Source organism: Betta splendens, chromosome 24 (assembly GCF_900634795.4).
Source record: "Betta splendens chromosome 24, fBetSpl5.4, whole genome shotgun sequence".
Classification (NCBI taxonomy): domain Eukaryota; kingdom Metazoa; phylum Chordata; class Actinopteri; order Anabantiformes; family Osphronemidae; genus Betta; species Betta splendens.
The window spans coordinates 14,617,081-14,636,231 of record NC_040901.2 but is presented as its reverse complement, the minus strand read 5'-3'; the positions used below and the strand labels follow the sequence as shown (position 1 = coordinate 14,636,231).

General features: G+C 43.6%; 3 protein-coding genes across 9 annotated transcripts; 1 reads left to right on the top strand and 2 right to left on the bottom strand.

Annotated features, from left to right (window-relative positions):
• Positions 1–753: 753 nt before the first annotated feature.
• On the top strand, positions 754–10,146 carry ppp4r4 (protein phosphatase 4, regulatory subunit 4). Of its 6 annotated transcripts, none has more exons than XM_029140828.3 (25): positions 754–890; positions 2,259–2,332; positions 2,559–2,661; positions 2,747–2,894; positions 2,965–3,038; positions 3,120–3,226; positions 3,335–3,442; positions 3,514–3,635; positions 3,726–3,848; positions 3,924–4,066; positions 4,541–4,660; positions 5,961–6,038; positions 6,826–6,909; positions 7,000–7,173; positions 7,254–7,359; positions 7,432–7,579; positions 7,658–7,802; positions 7,900–7,938; positions 8,025–8,090; positions 8,169–8,226; positions 8,317–8,394; positions 8,616–8,706; positions 8,944–9,005; positions 9,216–9,567; positions 9,925–10,146. In XM_029140828.3, exons 1-25 carry the CDS (start codon positions 789–791, stop codon positions 9,968–9,970), a joined length of 2,751 nt encoding a protein of 916 aa, XP_028996661.1. In that variant the 5' UTR covers positions 754–788; the 3' UTR covers positions 9,971–10,146. The 6 variants fall into 6 exon arrangements, with proteins under 6 accessions (XP_028996661.1, XP_028996660.1, XP_028996659.1 ...); XM_029140827.3 differs by having other exon boundaries at positions 8,166–8,226; XM_029140826.3 differs by having other exon boundaries at positions 8,163–8,226.
• Positions 10,147–10,268: 122 nt separating this feature from the next.
• On the bottom strand, positions 10,269–15,803 carry LOC114849411 (protein Z-dependent protease inhibitor-like). The gene is made up of 6 exons (XM_029140837.3): positions 15,647–15,803; positions 14,752–15,078; positions 14,356–14,649; positions 13,685–13,958; positions 13,057–13,204; positions 10,269–11,799 (listed from the first exon to the last, which is right to left on the bottom strand). The coding sequence occupies exons 2-6, from the start codon at positions 15,035–15,037 to the stop codon at positions 11,614–11,616; spliced, it is 1,188 nt and encodes a 395-aa protein (XP_028996670.1). The 5' UTR covers positions 15,038–15,078; positions 15,647–15,803; the 3' UTR covers positions 10,269–11,613.
• A 624-nt stretch (positions 15,804–16,427) lies between these two features.
• xrcc3 (X-ray repair complementing defective repair in Chinese hamster cells 3) lies at positions 16,428–19,037 on the bottom strand. Of its 2 annotated transcripts, none has more exons than XM_029140842.1 (7): positions 18,829–19,037; positions 18,120–18,257; positions 17,852–18,046; positions 17,561–17,715; positions 17,278–17,490; positions 16,967–17,004; positions 16,428–16,866 (listed from the first exon to the last, which is right to left on the bottom strand). In XM_029140842.1, exons 1-7 carry the CDS (start codon positions 18,893–18,895, stop codon positions 16,653–16,655), a joined length of 1,020 nt encoding a protein of 339 aa, XP_028996675.1. In that variant the 5' UTR covers positions 18,896–19,037; the 3' UTR covers positions 16,428–16,652. The 2 variants fall into 2 exon arrangements, with proteins under 2 accessions (XP_028996675.1, XP_028996679.1); XM_029140846.2 differs by having other exon boundaries at positions 18,120–18,252; positions 18,829–18,954.
• Between the last annotated feature and the right edge of the window lie 114 nt (positions 19,038–19,151).

Genomic DNA, 19,151 nt, shown 5'->3' with positions numbered 1-19,151 from the left:
CGTCCTTTACGGTTACGTGATCCAATCTGGTTAAGGAACACTTGGCTATCGGTACCATGGGAAAGCGACCGGATGAACCCGAGCTCCAACGGTTCTGCACCTTAAGAAGACGCGTCAACGCGCTGTAATTTATCACAGTCTTACGGCAAGCCATACAATCTGTTAATGGGTCGGGACTTGATGTAAATCCGGGGGTTGGCGAGTTACGAACTAAAGAAGAGATCCTGAAGAAATGACGTGGGATCGTTAGTTTTCAGATTCTTCCCGTTACACGAGACGACAACATCTGCGGTGCGAGTTCTGAACCAAGTCGGGCATGAAGTTCCCGAGTGTAACAGATCCAAGACGTGTTGGATCAGCAGTGGCAATGTGATGACGAATCTTTGACACATTCAAACGTTAATTCGTCAAACACGCGGCGGATTATCCTCTCTGACCGGGGCCGCGTCGTGGAGCCGCTGTCAGCGATTGGAGATTTTCCACTGAACAGATGACTATAGGACATTCAGAATCTTCGCAGTTCAGTGAAGCTAATGTCGCCGAATAGTAGAAACAAATGTGTTCTTTGAACCTCTGACCGAGACTTCATCTGCAGGTGAGCGCATCAGCTGCTGTATTATTAGAATGTGAACGGAATCTGGCGTGACGTTGCCTCCGCCCAAACAGAATGAGCAGTGATCTCCTAGGAAACCGTAGGTGACAGTTCCCGGTTCCTCCTTCTCAACAGGGATGGTCGGTACCAGGACCCGCAGTTTCTTCTCCCAATAAGCACAGCCCGAACCGAGCAGATGTTCTCCAGCCGGATGAACCCGTCCAGCCTTCTGTACGGAACGTTGGAAGAGATGCACGAGCTGGCATTCATCGAGAGGCCGATCCGCAGGAGTCTTAAGGTATTTACATTAGGACCGACACTGGGCCGTGGGTTGTGGACATGTGTGTCGGAGGCATGGTGTGTATGAGAGGCGGTGATGAGACGCGGTGGGTGAGTCCGTGGGAGGAAAATCAGCAGCTTCCACACAGGAAGCTGAGGGAGACACGGTGTCTGCGCAGCATGACGCAGTTAGCCTGCAGTGAGACAGGTGACAGACAGACAGATACCGACAGCAGGCAGTAGTAATAGAACAATAAGCAGTAAGTTTAGTAATAATTTGGAATATTGCAGTAATTTTTCTGAGAAGCACAGTAATAAGAGATCAATGCAATAATAATACAGAGTAATGATGGAGTAATTTTCACATCATGGATGAAGCTGCAGCTTATGTTTTAAGCAGGAATGTATAGATGTATAGATGCTGTAGGTGTTAGGTTCTGCCACAAAATGGAGTAACAAACCATTGGTCCAAAAGAAAATGGCAGCGAGTCAGTGCATGAAAGACATTTCAAACAAAAGTCAAAGGTAAAACACAGGGGGGGAAGCAGCTGCAGTGGAACTCACCACAGAACCTAATGTTACCAAACAAAACTAAGCAAAACAAGAAATTGCAGCTAAGGCCTGGGACTAGGACATACACACAAAACATGACTGGAACACATGACACAGACACATGGAAGTCTTGGCTTGGCAAATTAAATTCAGAAATACTCGACTGCCCGAGGATACACTTGAGACACCACTGAGGCCTCAACGAGAGCAGGAGATAAGCTGATAGAGAAAGAGTGGATGAGGGTAGAAACCCTGAAGTAACAGGTGAGTGTAGTTAGTCCAGTGAGCAATAATGAGCCACAGAGGGAATAAACCAGGAAGTGAAAGTGAGTCAAGGTAAGGTGAGGCTGGAGCAGACCAGGGGTCCTGACAGGTGGGTAGGTAGAACACCTGCAGATATTAATTAACAATGTTTTCCAACATAAACAACCAAATGAATCAGAATCATTCTAGTGTGTAATAAAACACCACTTCCAATTTGTCATCTCAAAAATCTCGTCGTCTGTCTATGCAGTAATGTTACTGATACAAACTCTTTGTCTTGTGTCTTTTATGATGACTGATGATGTGACTCAGTTGGTAGAACGTTGGCCTGAAGAGCAGAAGGTCCCAGGTTCAAAGCTTACCAGAGCACTTCACACTAGCTATAGAGTAATTTCCCCAATGTGGGATTAATAAAGCTCAATTATTATTATTATTATTATTTATATAGTGACTGATGGACAAACATTAGTGAAATCTTGTATAGGGTTTTCAGCTCACAATCCTATGTGGGTAACTTCAACTGTGTATGTATCTTCAACAAAACAGTACAGTGTTTGTTGCTTTCTATCAGACGGCCGAGGAGATAGATCAGCTGACTGTGGATGAGGATCTCAACGACATTGAGAGAGCCGTTTACCTGCTCAGGTGAGCTGCATTCACCTGTTCACAAAAAATGACCAGCAACTGATTGGCTGGAGGAGGCAGCAACTCAGTTCTCAGTTTTGCAGTTTAAACTGCATGTTGTTCCCTCAGGATCTGAACTAGGTTTCTGGAATCACAGAAAGGTAGCAAAGAAGTTATTTGGAGTTGGGATTTCTAAAAACCTTGTCTTAGATGTAAATGTAAAACATTCTAATTCTCTCATTGCTAGTGTGGGTCAGGAGGTCCAACGGGCCAGTGTTATCAGTAACCTACCAAGTCTGGTCCGCCAGAATCCCGCGGAGACATTTCGTCGGGTAGTGCCAAAAGTCCGCGTATGTATTACCATTGAGAATGCGCAGCAGGCAGGTGACTTACAGGTGGAGCATCCAGGTGATGCGCTCTGTCTGTCTGACTCAGGACATCCTGAATGGATCTGGAGCGGAAATCCAACTTGCTGCTGCAGCATCATTTTTAACCATCTTGCAGGATGACATCATCCTGATCCACACCCACACGTACTCCATTTTGAAAACTGTCCTTCTGCACCTGAACCACAGAGACACAGGTAAACACACCTAAATTTGTTGATGTCCAAGTTAAGCATGACAACGTCATTCACATTGTGTTGTTTGCAGTGGTCAGCAACGCTTGGCTGGAGACTCTGCTGTCAGCCATCAACACTTTACCCAAGGAAACAATAAAACAGGAGGTAGAATGTCAACTGTCTCTCTACCTGTCTGTCCCCTTGACTGTATCTTTTATTGCCCATTTTACCTGTTTGTCTCGGCAGGTGCTGAACCCCCTCCTGTACCAGTCTCAGCTGTCTCACTCTCTTCAGGCTCGTTTGGCCAGTTGTCGAATTTTAGGAAAAGTTTCTTGCAAACTTGATTCTCACATGTAAGTTTTAAGCTGAGGTGCATCATCTCACCTGCTGTGACACTGACAGTTAAGTCACTTGTTAACTCACCTGCAGTGACACTGACAGGTGTGTTTCCTCTGCACCAGAGTGAAGAAGGAGCTGCTGCCATTGGCTCGTTCTCTTTGTCAGGATGTGGAGTTTGAAGTCCGTGCATCTATGTGTCGCCAGCTTGAGACCATCGTCAGGGCTACTGGGTAAACGTTGAAACAAAACAACCATGAAATAACCAAAAATCAACAACTAAACAAATGCTTGTGTTGTGCAGGGTGGAAGATGTAAGGGCGGAGATATTTTCTGACCTGATAGAGCTTGCTGCTGATGAGGAGAGCAGTGTCCGCCTGGCTGCCTTTGACACCATCATCAACCTGATGGAGCTGATGGATAGTGGTAAGCCGAAGGCAGTCCCCTGTACATCATCTCTTATTTAACAGCCATCCCCCAGATGAAGTCCTCTAACACAGGTTAACTACTTCTTAGATGACAGGCTCCATGTGGTGGTTCCTCTAGTCATGTCAGTGTGTGATGAGTCAGCGCAAATGGATGAAACTGTTGTGGCATCTCTGTCATTTCAGTTTGGGAAGCTGTGCAGTGGACTAGCAGGTAGGACTCAGAACCTGAAGCTTCAGGTTGTAGCGCAGCAGTGCAGTGACCTCATGAATTTGTGTTGTGTTTCAGACTCGTTATCAGATGAGCAGAAGCGAAATTTGCTCCAGAGGTTTAAGATGCTGTGCAATGCCGGTTTGCAGGCTGAAGGAAATGAACCCGATGACAACAATGAGGCGACACTAATCCGCTGCAACTGTTGCTACAATTTGCCAGTAAAACACCACTGAAGTGGTTGTCTGGCCTGAATTAAAAAGAATAGGAACAAGTTGTTATTGGAATTTAGAGGAACAGTACTTACTACCTGCAAGTGGTTACATGAATTCTCCTTTAATAGTCACCAATGGAAGGAATTTGAATTACTTAAGAAAATCATATAATGCTAAAAATAAGACATACACACAAAACATGCATATGCTACATGTTGATGAGAAGCACTGCCTTCTCCTTTTAGTCTCATTGGGTTCCAGTGTCCAGGCCTGCTACCTCTGGCTCCATCTTATGGTTTTTCCATCTAAGACCCCCAGATGTACACAAATAATTAACAACTGTAATGTTGGCACTTTTTCTCCTCTATGTTCTCTGTGTTAGATATATGAATAATCATTATTTATTGATAGAGCATCAAATAGTTTATTCAGATAATAAACATTAGGGTTAGGGTTAACAAGTGTTTGCTTTCCCTACAGGCCATGGTGGTGTTTGTTGAGCCAACACACTTCCTGTCTGAGCTTTACCCATCTGTCTCCGGTCTCTGCTGTGACCCAGATGTCAGCGTTCGACGAAGTGCTGCAGCGAGTTTTTACCAGGTCAGATGCCAGTGCATTGGACAGACTAGTAAAGTATGAACCAGAGTGTTACAGGAGTGACTATCTTCTAGTTCAGACATGCATTCCCTGCTATAATGTTTGCAGATTCACACATGCTGCTCTCAATTGGACCTGTTTCTGTGATCGATCGATAGATAAAAATTATACATATATATAGAACATCCTCAGCACCATGCTACGCCAGTTGAGTAAAGAGGTCAAATTAAATAATTAGCTGAGGTATTGGGAGGACGCTACCTGGGAAAGCTATACGAGCCCTATGAACCCGAGGGTACAGGTAGAGGCTAAGCAGGATTGCAGAAAGAACTGGCAGCAGGAGAGGACGGTGGAGAGAAGGTACATCCGGTGGGAGAAAAAAGGAGCTCCTTCAGTGCTGGGAGTGATGTTGCTCCACAGGCGTGCTGAAAAAGAAGAGGCCTGCTGGACAGCGCGTCCCTGAATCAGTCTATGACGCAACGGCAGGGGAGTGACACTTCACACTTAACGAAACTACAATTCAACAAAAACACGCATATCTAATAGTCCATGAGAAGCTAAAGGATATTCGATTCAGACAATCCACATGCTCAAACAAATAAAAGGGGGAAAAGAATACCTAAGCTTCAAAAGGGTGGAAAAATCTCCTGAACAAAAAGCGTGGACAAAAAAGTACAGCAAACACTTCCTCGAACAGAGCCAGAACCAAAAGGAAAACAGGACCACTCACGGGGAAAGCCATGAGGCAGATTTGAATCAAAACTTACATGACCTGGTCTGTGGCAGATTGGCATGAACAATGGTACAAACACTAGCATGGCATAAGACGCAATACTCCAGTGCTGTGGCAAAGGCACCAGGACCCCAAATAACCTGCCGATTACTGGGGCAGGTGCGTGCAATCAACAAAGCCTGCAGCAGGCAGGAACCCTGGAACCAGGAAGAGAGCTCCACAAAATAAGAGTCCCAACAGGAAGCAGACCAGCCGATCCTGACAGATACTGTCTCTTAATAACGGCTTTGATGCCTTTTGTGTTTTTTTAATTTGTGTGTTTCTACTTTTATCTATTTTACATTTTCTCTTTTTTATGTTTTTATGCGAAGTTTATGTGTTTTTTTAAGTGCTATATAAAAAAACTTGATTCATCAGCAAAAAGTATCACATGATACAATAAACATCATTCCCACATGTGTACTGCACACATGTCAAATGGACCCAGGATTTAGTTGCTGGACAAAGTCCATTTGATGTTCGTGTGGGATTGTGTCATGGATATAATATTTCTCTGACTCCACCTGTCAGGTGGTGAAGCTGCTCAGTCCAAATGTTCAGGTGGTCCACAAAGAACTGCTGGCTCTGCTGCAGGATGATGCTCTGGAGGTAAGACGAAACTAATTTTACAGAACAGATTGTTTGGTGATATACCATCATATATATATATATATATATATATATATATATATATATATATATATATATATATATATATATATATATATATATATATATATATATATAATAAAAATTCAGTTTTAGTTTTCTGTTATAAAATGAAGGTGGGGTGGCAGGGTGAGGGTTCAGAAACGTGAGATGAGGGGCTTCAGTGGCCACAGTCAGAATCTAGAGTAGCTTCAGCATAGCTTGGAAGCTAAAGGCCCTGGCGCCCTCTCTACCCTTTGAAACTCTCTGCTGTGGTCGTCACATTGAAACCTTCAACTCTTACACCAGTCAGGCTTTCCCTGAGTTTGTGCAGGCGCAAATCAGCTTTTCTGAACACTTGTCACTTGCATGTTTGTGAACAATGAGCCATAAAGTAGAGACACTATAAGTGTAAACATTTATTAATCATTTTGAAGTTGAAGATGTTCTATAAAGCTGAGCTACAGTAAATAACTGAGTAGCAGCCATGACAGGGTGAGTTCCACAGGCAGCCAAACCACGATTCACCATTCATTGCAATGAGTGGCAGAGACGTTGGCACTGTGTTGCCACATAATATACATAAAAAATACAACCATATAGTAGATTTAGTTACAGATAAACCACATCTTAACAAAAAAGGCAACAGAATATAAGTGTAAAGACCAAACCCAACCAGCAAAACAGAATCTGAAAATCCTTTGAAATGTTATTGGCCTAACAAGCTAAAGCTTTGACTGTTGTTGAGGTTTTGGATGCTTTGATGAATCACCTGGAGGAAACTTTGGAGTTGATTATATCCAGAGGGGAGAACCTGACGCAGGACAACAAGGTGAGAAAACACTGCTTCAACGTGAACACTGGGTTCTCCCCAGTTCTGTGGCTTCTCTGTGTTCTCCCATGCTCCTCTGTTGCTCCTCAGTTCCCCGAGCTGCTGTCAGCATTGTTGTTGGCAGAACAGAAAGTTGGATGTTCTTTGCGTTGGAGGCTCCATGAAAAGCTTCTGCAGCGGTACAATTGCCTGGCCCGACTGCTGCCCGGTGAACTGCTGCACCAGAACTTCTCCCCCCGCATATTCACCATCCTCACCACCAATGTTAGCACCACACTACACTGTACAACCCGTGAAGTAGGGGAATATGCACGTAAACTCTCCTTTGGATCATGTGCTTCCAGAAAGTGTTGCCAGTTCAGAAGGAGGCGGCTCGGACTTTCTGCATATTTCTCCGCTACAACCGCAAACCGGAACAACGTCAGGAAATGATGGGGCGACTGCTTGAAGGTCAGTGGTAACCTCAGGACCCACAACAGAAGCCCACATCAAACTCCTGTGTTCTGTTTGTCTTGTTCTCAGGTCTGGCTCAAGGTCGGAGCTACTGGAATCGGCTCAGGTTTCTTGATGTTTGTGAAATGGCCACTGAGATTTTCTCTAGAAAATATTTTAACAAGCATTTCTTGATCCCAGCACTGGAGCTGGTCCATGATCCTGTTGCCAATGTCAGGTAGAGTTGCCCACACATTAGTCCAGTCAAGCGGGTCCAATCTGTTTGACATGAGCAGCACTTTTGTTTACTTATCAGGTACAAGCTCTGTCAGCTGTTGCCCAGGTTTCGTTTATCACTCCATCTGCCAGCTGATAAACAGCTGCTGCAGCAGCTGGATTTCTGCGTCCAGAAACTTTTATGTAAAGAGAAAGACAAGGATGTGGTGGCAACCATCCGCAAGGTAACATTCACAGAACCTCAGCACAGAGCCACTGTTCAATAACTAGTCTAAGGAGACCAGAACCCGATGGAGTGACTGTGTTTATCATATTTCACAGACAGTCTTGGAACTGGACAAACTGGACCTCACAGAGCCTGTAAGATGTTGAGTTCCTCCTAAAACAAGAACTGGAGCTCAGGGTTTGATTTCTGTTTCGTAACATTGGCATGTTGTCAGTTTCAGAAGCGGCAGGAAAGAGATCTACTCGACCAGAAGAAAGAAAAGGAGGAGACTCTCCTTCTGGAGATGGTGAGTCTGGACCTGTCTGCTGACCTTCAGCCGTTCGTGTCCTGTTATTACAGTGGCTTTGCTTGTCATCAGGAGCAGCTGGAGCGCCAGCAGAGTGAAGGGAAGCTGAACTCTGATAAACACACTGAGAAGAAACGTGAGCATAAACATTTTGTGCAATGACTTTGAATTACTTACCAGATCTTCTGCTTCACAGTTAATTACATGCACCCACTTTCATTGACAGGAAAAGACAGTAAAACTACTTTGTCTGCAACCAAATCCATGTCTGTTTCCTCCTCTGGAGCCACATTATCGTCCTCTGGTAGGACACAAATGAAGAAGACTCAAAACAATCGTCTTTAATCCCATGAAGGCCTTTCAGTAGTAATATCAATGGAGATATGTATAATTCAGTAAAGAGGTTTTAACTTCTATAGGTGCAACAATTGTGTTTTGGTAGTTTGTTTGGTAGTCTATTTCAGTCATTTCATTACATGGTCATGATGGTTAAGACATTAAATTTAAGTCTTTCTTCTATTCAAGGTAAAGAGATCCGGAAGGCTAAGCTGTCGCGTAGTCGGTCTCTCAGCAGTCAGCCGACCACATCCAAGCCATCCAACTCAGACCGGCCTCTGTAAGACCAGCAGACATCCTCTAAGCTGTAAATTGTTGAAATCTCACTTGACATGAGCTGAAGGTTTTTCAGAGGTGAACTGGAACATAAAACCGATTGTTGGGTTGTGATTCAGAGACTTACATGTACATGTAGTTACTCAAGGTGTGGATAGGACAATGTGTGAGGAGGTCAGTCCACTGTGCTATCACCAGTGGTCAAGTTCCAGTTCTCATCAAGTTCTGGTGTGTGTTTCAGGAAGGTGAAGGAGCTGAGCAGTTCTTCAGCACTGGGAAAGTCACCTGTGCTACAGAACAAAGGTTTTACTTTTTCCATTAGTTCCATTCATAAGAATAAGAATAAAAAACTTTAATTGTCCTGCAGTGGGGAAATCGCGGCACACAACAGCACAATAAAGCACAATAGAGTTGAAAATACAGCATCATTGCATTAATGCAGTATTCATGATGTACTTGACAAATTGTTGGACTAGTAAAGCTCATTGCTTTTGTTCTTCTTGTCTTTTATAGAAGACTGTCTAAGAACTACACACTTTACCATGTCAACCCAGTCCACCTCGTCCATGCCAGTCCTGATCCGTTGCAACACCACAAGTCTGCTTGATAGGTCAAGTAACTTGGATCACAGAAGCAGCACTACAGATCACAGGACCAGCATCTTAGACCAGAGAGACCACAGAACAAGTAATGTGGACCACAGAAGCAATATGATGGAGCAAAGAACCACTACCTTGGACCATAGGGACCACAAAACTAGTACCTTGGACCATAGAGACCACAGAACCAGTACCTTGGACCAGCGAAGTAAAACAATGGAGCGAGTCTGCGGGGTTAAAGACAGCCAGTCGAGAAAACTGTCAATGTGAGTTTTAGCTAAAAATTGTGCTGGTAGAAGCCCACAGGTTGGCGGGCGAGTAGCCGCAAACAAGGTGCTCTGAAACCTATTGATGCATTTGAATCTGACATGGACCTTGAGCTCTGTTTAATTCAGACCTTATGTTACTTCTTAGTACAGTACATCCTCCAGACCTTTCATTTAGGCTTACTTGCTCCCAGTTTTCCTCCAGATTATAGTTTTACACTATCCTAACCCTGATATAATATATTAGCTGTGATGTTTGAACCCTGGTGTAGCTCAGCTATATTTTAGTCTGGATCTGACACAAATTAAATGTGGCTTATCAGCAAATGTCATACTTTTTCCTTCTTTAATCAACAGAAACAGGAAATCGAACTCTTACAGTGTCCAATCAGAAAGAGACTGAAGATGATGATGTCATACCTCCGCCATCAGTCAATCAGGGAGCAGTTTCAGGACATTACCCAGAATGCATCAGAACATCATCGCTGCCTTACAGCAACCAGACTCCTGTTTGTTTCTACTGAGCACTGTGTGGTGATTCATCCCTTCACCTAAATCAATAAACTCCACGCAAATAAATGGCTGCTGTGTTCTGATTGTCTGGTTGTATTAACCAGCTGTCACGTGACTGCCTGGAGAAACCCTGGAGTATTGATTGGATGGAAGGTTTGATTACATAAGTCAGACAAAAATAAGATAAGACCATTTTATAATTTTTAATGTTTAGAGTGTTACACAGGAATTTAAGCTACAGTTAAACTTACACTGTGGTATTGAAGCCATGCTAACATGCGTAGTATACCAAAAGACAATCCAAAGGCGTGTTCACAATGTCATGGCCAAACTGCTTTTCACCACTGTGCCAAGAACCCGGGTGAGGCTTTGTGGATGCAGAGTGAGCTCATACTATAAACTAATTATTTTGCTTCTTTGTCTGAATTTTTAAAATTGCACAACAATTGGAACTGTTCTCAGAGACTGAAGGAACCAGTTACTATAAACCCACAGAGCTACAGGTACAACAAGAATTAAATAGCACATACATACGAGCAACGTTAATGTAACAGAGTGACTGTAGTACTTATACTTTAGTGAGTGGCTTCGTTCAGTTCTTAATAATAACACAAACCTATCACTATTAGGAGAGATACATGTACACAGTTTTCCAGACAGGTTGCTAGAATCATCTGACTTAACTTGTTAACATGTCTCCTCATCCAAATCACTTGCTTATACATTTCCAAAGTGATGTAACCCAGCTCGTGTTCAGTTTTAATAAATTTGAACATGTGTAGTTCATAGTTCACTGATGAAGAACAGGTTAAAATATTTAAGCAGTATATAAATCAAAGACTGATACATGTGTGAACAACCACAGTGATTCTGTAGTTCTTCCTATCTACAACAGACCCTAGCCCAGAACTAAGCAGGACAGGTTTTCCTTTTCTTAGTGGCAGCTGATAAAGTCTGTTGACTCTGTTCCAAACGCAGCAGACACATCTGTAAAGACTTTAAAATGAACAGAAACTGCAAACAGTCAAAAGAACGTGAGAGTTAAGAATGGGAGAAATGACCCCCTTCACATCCAGAACATCACATGCAACTGTGCAGCAGCAACAGCCATACTTATTCACATAATATAAGTATCATCTGCGTTAGAAAGCAACAGCAAATAATTACAACTAATGTAAATTCATAGATGACACAGAGCTCTTTCTCTCTCTCTCACACACACACACACACACACACACACACACACACACACACACACACACACACACACACACACACACACACAGCGTGGCCGCTGTAGTATTAATACATCTGGGCCAGAATCTGATCACTGATGTGTCACAGATCCAAAAGGACCTATAATGGACTCATGGCTGAATCACAATAGATCAAGTTCCAACAGACAAACTACAGCAGAAAAGTATTTTACTGCATGAATATTAGGATAATATGTTGATAGGATTTAAGCAACACTGTGCTGGAGGACGGTGTACAGGATGTGACTTATCGCTCTCAGGTAAACCTCAGGTTGTTTTACTTCTTCGTGGGGTCCACGACGCGGCCCAGGAACAACAGGCTGCCACTGGTCTGCTGGTAAATGACGAAGATGAAAGGCCTATTGATGATCAGTCGAGGGGGAAGAGCAGAAAACGTGGGTGTGGCCCCCGTGATGATGTCATCACCACGCTCGTTGACAGATACAATGGATTTATGAAAAACCTGAGTAAGAGATAAATACTGTTTATCACTGATGTTTTCACAAACAAATGACCAAAGATACTGAAATGATACAAAGTACTGCAGTGAAATTTAAAACTCCTAATAAATCCTTTTGTGGAAACTAATGTCCTACATTGAAAATGTTGCTAAAAGTTCTCTTTTCTGTGTATTTAGTTGTTAATTACTATGAACCACGAGCTACAATCATGAGTTACAGACAAGAGAAGTGCAGACAAGAAAAACACTTTGGCAGACGAGTGATCACAACTATGTGAATTTCTCTTTAGGGATGAATAACGTGAATTTATAGCTCCTTAAACAGCTTATTCAAAATGCTGCAGCCAGAGTTCTGACAGGACTTAGAAAGAGAGATCACATTTCTCCTACATTACCTTCTCTGCACTGGCTGCCTGTAAAATGTAGGATAGAATTTAAAAATCTCCTACTCACCTACAAAGTACTCAATGATAAAGCTCCTTCTTATCTTAAAGACCTCATAGTTCCTTATGCTCCCAGCAAAACGCTTTGTTCTCAGAGCGCTGGGCTACTTGTGGTTCCTAGAGTGTTTAAATGTAGAACAGGGGCCAGAGCTTTTAGCTCCAAGCTCCTCTCCTCTGGAACCAGCTCCCTCTTCAGGTTCGAGAAGCTGACACACTCTCCACCCATCTGTCTCCCTCTCTGTCCTCACCTACAGGTATCATTGGACTCAAAGTTTGGTGTCTGTGATGGGCAGCTGCGGATCCAACCATCCTGCCTGCATCCAGTCCCTGGTCCTACCATCCTGCCTGTGCTCTGTTGTTGCTTGTTGTTGCTTGTTGCTGTTGCTGTGCTTTTCTCTCTCTCTATCCTCTCACCCCAACCGGTCGAGGCAGATGGCCGCCCACATCCAGTCTGGTTCTGCTGGAGGTTTCTTCCTCGTTAGAGAGGGAGTTTTTCCTCTCCACTGTTGCTGTCAATTAAATGCTTGCTGTATGTGGGATTTGTTGGGTTTAGTTGTGTGAGGTTTTAAACCTTACTTTGTAAAGTGCCTTGAAATAACTTTGTTGTGATTTGGCGCTATATAAATAAAATTGAATTGAAATAAAATTGAATTGAATTGAATCTTGAGATGATTCAAACCATGTGACAGCAGGAAAGAAGCAGACTGAACTCTGGAGGTTTGTGTAGTGACAACAATGTGCAACTGTTGTCACATTAGTTGTGGAATAAGGTGGGTAACCTTAGATAAATGGATTTATGAGGAACCTTTTTACTCACCTGAGTCAGAGTAGGCTTGTTGGCTCCGCCCATGTCAGTGATGTCAGCATTGTCCTGAAACACATGAGTGACTCCGAGCATCTGCAGGAGGTTCTTTAGGGAGTACTGACACTCCAACAGGAAGCGGGGCAGCTGCACCTCTAATTTCCTGTTAACAAAATTAAACAACTGTTTCAACAGTGAAAAGGTGAAAAAGTGTTTTTTTTTTCAATTTAATATTATTTCAATTAATAATTTTGTTAAAAGGCTGTAAATTTATCATCTGCAAATTGTCAGTCTGCAGCATTCACATGATGCAGAGGTCACTGTGGTTTCACCACCACTCAGACGTTTACTGGTGTGAAGAGAGACTCTTCGCTTTGCGCTTTCAGGAAGAGAATATAAAGTGTATTTAATAAGACAACATTGTTTAAAATCAGGTCTTCTAAAACAAAAACAAAAGGTGTGGATGTCTGATTGAGTCAGACAGTCTGCAGGTAACAGTAAAGGTTTCTGCTGTTTCTGGTTCTAGGTTGTGTGGGTCACTGTCAAGCCCACTTGCCTTCAGTGTCAACAAACTGTCACCAATTTCCACACATGCAGACCCTATATTACCAGTGCTAAATAGTAAACAGTAAAACTGCTTTACGTCTTTTTGAGCTGTATGATCCAAGCCCGGATCGTCTCTGACGTGACTTCATCCTCCACTGCAGTGATATCCACACCTTCGTCAGGCAGAACCACCAACATGGCCATCCCATCTGCCATCGTCAGCTTCAACACACCGACCTTCAGGGAGCGGTCATATGCCAGGAAGTATTTACCAGCCCTGAACATCATAGGAACCATGACCACGTGATACCGGTCCACATAGAAACGGTCGTCCTGAGACAGCGAAGAGTTGAAAGATGGGCTGAACTGAGCTAGAAAGAAAAGAAGTTTCATTAGAGCACAAAACAGGAAGCTGTCTATTTAAACTAGTCCTGAGTAAAAGCAAAAAGAACTGAGCCTGGTCACTTCTCTGAAGGAAGAATATGATGCAATAAATCCAGATCTGGTTCCATGCCCTGGAAAAGGAACTGGGAAGAAGAACTGGGAACTACCTTGGGGCATCTTGACATCAGTCTGCTCAGAGCACACTGCCATAGTTCTACTGGAGCAATAATCTAACAATGGGGGGGTTTCTGACTTGTCAAGGATTCTCATACACACACACACTGAATCCATTGACTTCGATCAGCAGCTTTTAGCTAGTCATCATACATGACCAGACCTCGCCTGGGACTGCTATACACTTTTTCAACAAAAGATGTAACATACTCTGATATGAGGCAGCAGTGACGAGCAGCAGCTGGGTCTGAGGGTCCAAGTTGTTCACCAATTCCTGGACTTGGTCTTTGGTCTGCTCCTGGACCAAACGGTTGATGGTGTCAATGGCATCCTGGGAGTCTGTGTAGGTCAGACTATGGATGTTGCCTCCAAACTTTGTCTGGACCAGGTCACTGTAGGATGATGATACTTCAAAGCTTCTGGAGGGGAGCACCATTACACTCTGATGTAGGTTTGTGGATGACTCCCCGCGCAAGACCACAGTTTTCAGAGTCCGGAACAGATCTGAGAGCAGCAGACAGAGATTAAATATTTACAGTTCAAATCAAAACACCATCGGAAAGCCCCCTGCGATCACTGATGACTACTCTTTGAATGCTGGCATACCTGGGATATTCTGGGGGTCCAGCCCAGTCAGGGTGAGTCCTTGCTGCAGTTGGTCCCGAGTCTGCCCATTGGTTGCACTAAGCAGGGCCATGAGCCCCGTGCACACGGTAAAGGGGGACAGGAAGACATTTCCATCAGTCTGGCTGGCAACAGCACGATACAGCCTGGCAGCGAAATCCGAGTTCCTGCTGATCAGGTCCTGTACAGTTGGGTTGATGGTCTCAGAGGAGACCGGGCACAGGAGGATCAAAAAGACAAGCAGGGACAGCTGGTTACAGGGAGCCATGGTCTGCCAGTCCTCTGAGACCAGGGCAAACGTTCTGTCACCTTCACAAACAGATTTTGTGTTAGACATTGTAATGTTTCCAAAGAAGTCACAACAATGTGCAACTTAGTCAATTCATTCTGCTTTTACCAGGCTCAGTGTTTCAAGTGAAGCTGTCGGAGAATCTACTGCATTTCATACTAGGTTCTGTTTCAACCTCTCATTTATTTCACACTTGGGGTCATCTCGCGTTTTTACTGTACCGATGTGATGTTTTCATACAGAGATACAAAGATGGTCCCATGCACCCGAATAAAAACCATTACCGATCAGGGGCTTCCGGTATGAGGGGCTTCGCCCCGCATGATTTGATGACGCCATCCTTGTTCCTATTTATTACGCATTTATTACGATTGTTCACACTTAAGTTTGAAGGGATTCGTTTTTAGTATATATCGATACTACTTTCTATTTACTATCAGCTGTGTGCTGATGTAGCGGCGTGATCACCATCACGTCATAACATCACGGCTACAAATAGCTGACGATGTGCTGATGATGTAATGTGATACACCGATGTAATGTAATACACTGATATATTTCGTAAACAACGAAGATGTCATCACTGACCTGCTGCAGCTCTTAGATTAATGATTTGGGTTTTCTTGAAGCTTCACGAACTGTGCATCACCGTCAAGATAAAACCCTGCTCCCGGACTTCAACAACGCTGCCCTTTCCGATAGGCTCCTTTCATAATAAAAGCTCCGTCAGAGAGAAGCACAGTCTATCCAACACAAGCAAATAGTTCCATCCGTTTTTCTCAATCCTAAAAAACACCACGTTTAGTGTTAAATTGATTGTTTTACCGAAGAACAAAATGGCAATACAGATAGAGAACCACTGTGTTGTTTTAGTTCGAGTTCACCTAAAAAATAGCTTTTGAGTTATAGAAATCCATTTAAGACATTCATTTGGCACGTCGTATCTGTGGGGAGCGTTCTTAAACTCTCCTATTGTTTGTTTCTTTCCCTAATAGAATGAATTTTATATATGAGTTAGACATGGTAGCAGTGAGAAAGAAACAAGAGGCAGAGGGGGCAGCAGAGATGAAGATACTGAGATTCTCCTTAGACGGGATTAGGAAGAAGCACATCAAAGGAACAGCTCTCATTGCCTGCGTTAGAAACAAAGTCAGAGAGTCCAGACTGAGATCGATATGTGCAGAGGAGGACATGTTGGAGGTGGCGCTGACAGGCAAGAGGATGACCAAAGAGGAGATACATGGATATGCTGAGAGGACATAAGGTTAGGTGGTGTCAAGGTAGAAGATACCCAGGACAAAGTTAGATGGAAAATGATGATTTGGTGTGAAGACCCCTTTGCCCAAAGAAGAAGCTATATGAGATTAGGTAGATGTGGAAAAATGCTGAGTTTATTTTCATGAATTAACAAAATGCAGTGAATTACTGATTCAAACCTCCCGTTTAAATGATTCATCATGAACCTAACATAAACCATAAAGTGTCACTTTACAATACCAACAGTTCCATTATTTAACAATATTTTAAGCAGCTGGATTACACATATAGGCTCATAAAAAAAGAAACATTATGTGTGTGTGTAGTTTGTGTACAGTCATGTACAAACACCCTGCACTCCCTCCTTCCAGATGCCAGCATCCCGTCCATCTCGAGAAAGGTGGGGTGCAAATACTACATCCAGCCTGCGGAGGACACTGCTCTGGTCATCACGGACAACTGTCCTCTGAAGTCGCTGCATCATCAGCCGAACAGTAACCTGATTGGCCCAGGCCAAGCCGAGGGCAGGGGATACACTAGATCCTTGAGGACTGAGAAAAAACAAACAATAAAGAATCAAACGTCTACATTTGAATAAGTAGATTAATAAAGAGGAAGCAACATGTTGTGCCAAATTGAAACATTTCTTACGTCAAATTCTCATCTGATCCACTGAAAACGTCTGTTACCTGGAACACACACACATTCCTAATACTCAACTGTTGTACGATGCAATTTCCCAGCTGTGGAACTAATAGAGGCATTACAATTATAGAACAATCACCATCAATCGATCACAGGGGGCAGCAGCAAGAGTAATTGAGGCCATGCACAGCCCCTTTTATTTATGTGTGGCCCCTGTTTTCTGGTTGCATCTGTACGGATTTGTTTTGAAACATAAGTGCAGGACATGGTGATTCCCCTTCCAGGCTGGGGATCTGACAGGTGAGCAGGTGCGGTACCTGGTTGATGCAGAAAACTGGTGTGTTGAACTCGCAGCTTAGGCGATGCATGGTGGAGCAGAATGTGAGCAGTCGTTTATTTCTCTCCAACCAATCACAAGCCTGAAATTCAGACCTAAACAAAGCCGCCACCGAGTCTATGACCAGTAGACGAACCAGACCACGAGCCAGCAAGAGGGGTACACGTTGGGACAGGCAAACTTGAAGAGAGTCCTGAGGACAGGCAGATGGGTCAGAGACACGAGGAAAGAAAAGCCTGGGGACTTAACTGAAATAAACTCACAAGGTCCGCAGTATGCTCGATGTAAATGTTGTCACTGAAATGGAGGCTGTTGATCAAATCTGGAGGGATGTCCGAACGAAGATTGGACTGTTCCTGGATCAGCTGCTGCAGGCGCCTGATAGGAAACGAGTCCTCTGTGCAGATATAAACTGCACCTTTATAAAACAAAGCAGCAAAGTGTGTGTGTGTGTGATGTTAGGAGAATACATTACTGAATCACAGAACGTCCACTGAGATAGATTTTACTAGTATACATGAAGCATGCACAAATACGATGCTGCTTTTACTGACCTGAATGAAGTCCTCCATACTGAATCGGGAACTGAACAGACAGACACAACTGCAGAGCCAGCTGAGTTTTTCCTGTCCCACTTTTTCCTGCCAGCTCAGTGACAGCCCCTACAAGAAGACCCCCCCTCAACATCTGATCAAGTACAGGACAGCCCACGCTGAGCCTCAGCATCCCGCTGTGATGAAGTAGGAGCGCTAGAGGCAAAAAGCACAAGTTTAAACAAGTTAAGATGCCCCTCAGATATTGTGACATGGTTTACAGACTCACCCGGCATTGGGGGGTGTCGTCTGCATGCGGTTGCAGCAGTCGTGAGCAGCTGCTTGACGTCCAAACGAGAGAGACCAGTGAGTCTCTGCAGGTCTGGTCCAGAGATGCATAAAATCTCCTCTACTGACTTCAACTGGGCTGGAAAAGTGGGGGACAGATTTCTTTTAAACGTTACCATGGTAACTATTTTCTTTTTACATTTTTGAGCAGGATCATTTGCAAACTAAACATAAAATAGAGTTGGCTTTAAAATTCACAAGGATTATATAAAGAGCTGAAAATATGAAAATCACAAAAACTCTTTATTAATCCATTCTACAAATCAGAACATCCTAGATGCTTGATTGGGATCTGAGGAATTTGGAGCAGAGTCAACACCTCAAACCAAAGGTTTCCAGCAGAACAGTCTCATTACACACAAGTAGTGGGTGCGTTCTAACAGTTGTGAAGCCACAATAACATAACCCAAATCCTAACACTCATCATTTTATCCTCATCAACAAAGGACAGAATGTTCACAGGAGCCATTTTGATTTAGTCCACAGTGGCTATAATGTTATACAAACTCTGTATTTAAGAGGAGAAACCTTAAAGAGCGACAACAACAACAACAACAACAACAACAACAACAACAACAACAACAACAACAACAACAACAACAACAACAACAACAACAACAACAACAACAACAACAACAACGTCATGTTACTTCTCCTGACGGCGGCTGCGACCCTCGGGTTCAGATCCAATTGGTTCCAGTGCATCTGCCCGCTCATGGCATGCCGCTTCGACGTTCCCGAGCCAGTCAAAGTTGAAATAAACCTGCCGTTTTTTTCATTTATTTATCTTCCCTTTCTAGAAAAGTCAAAATACCCGCCGAACACTTGAGCGCTTCACAGCGCCGAGCCAGAAGGAACCATTTACCCTGGTACGCAGGGCTGACGTCTCCGGCTGTAAAAGTCCAATCAGGTTCGGCCTGTTCTGTTCCACTGTCTTTGTTAGCAACTTAAAGCAGTGCAACTCCACAACGTA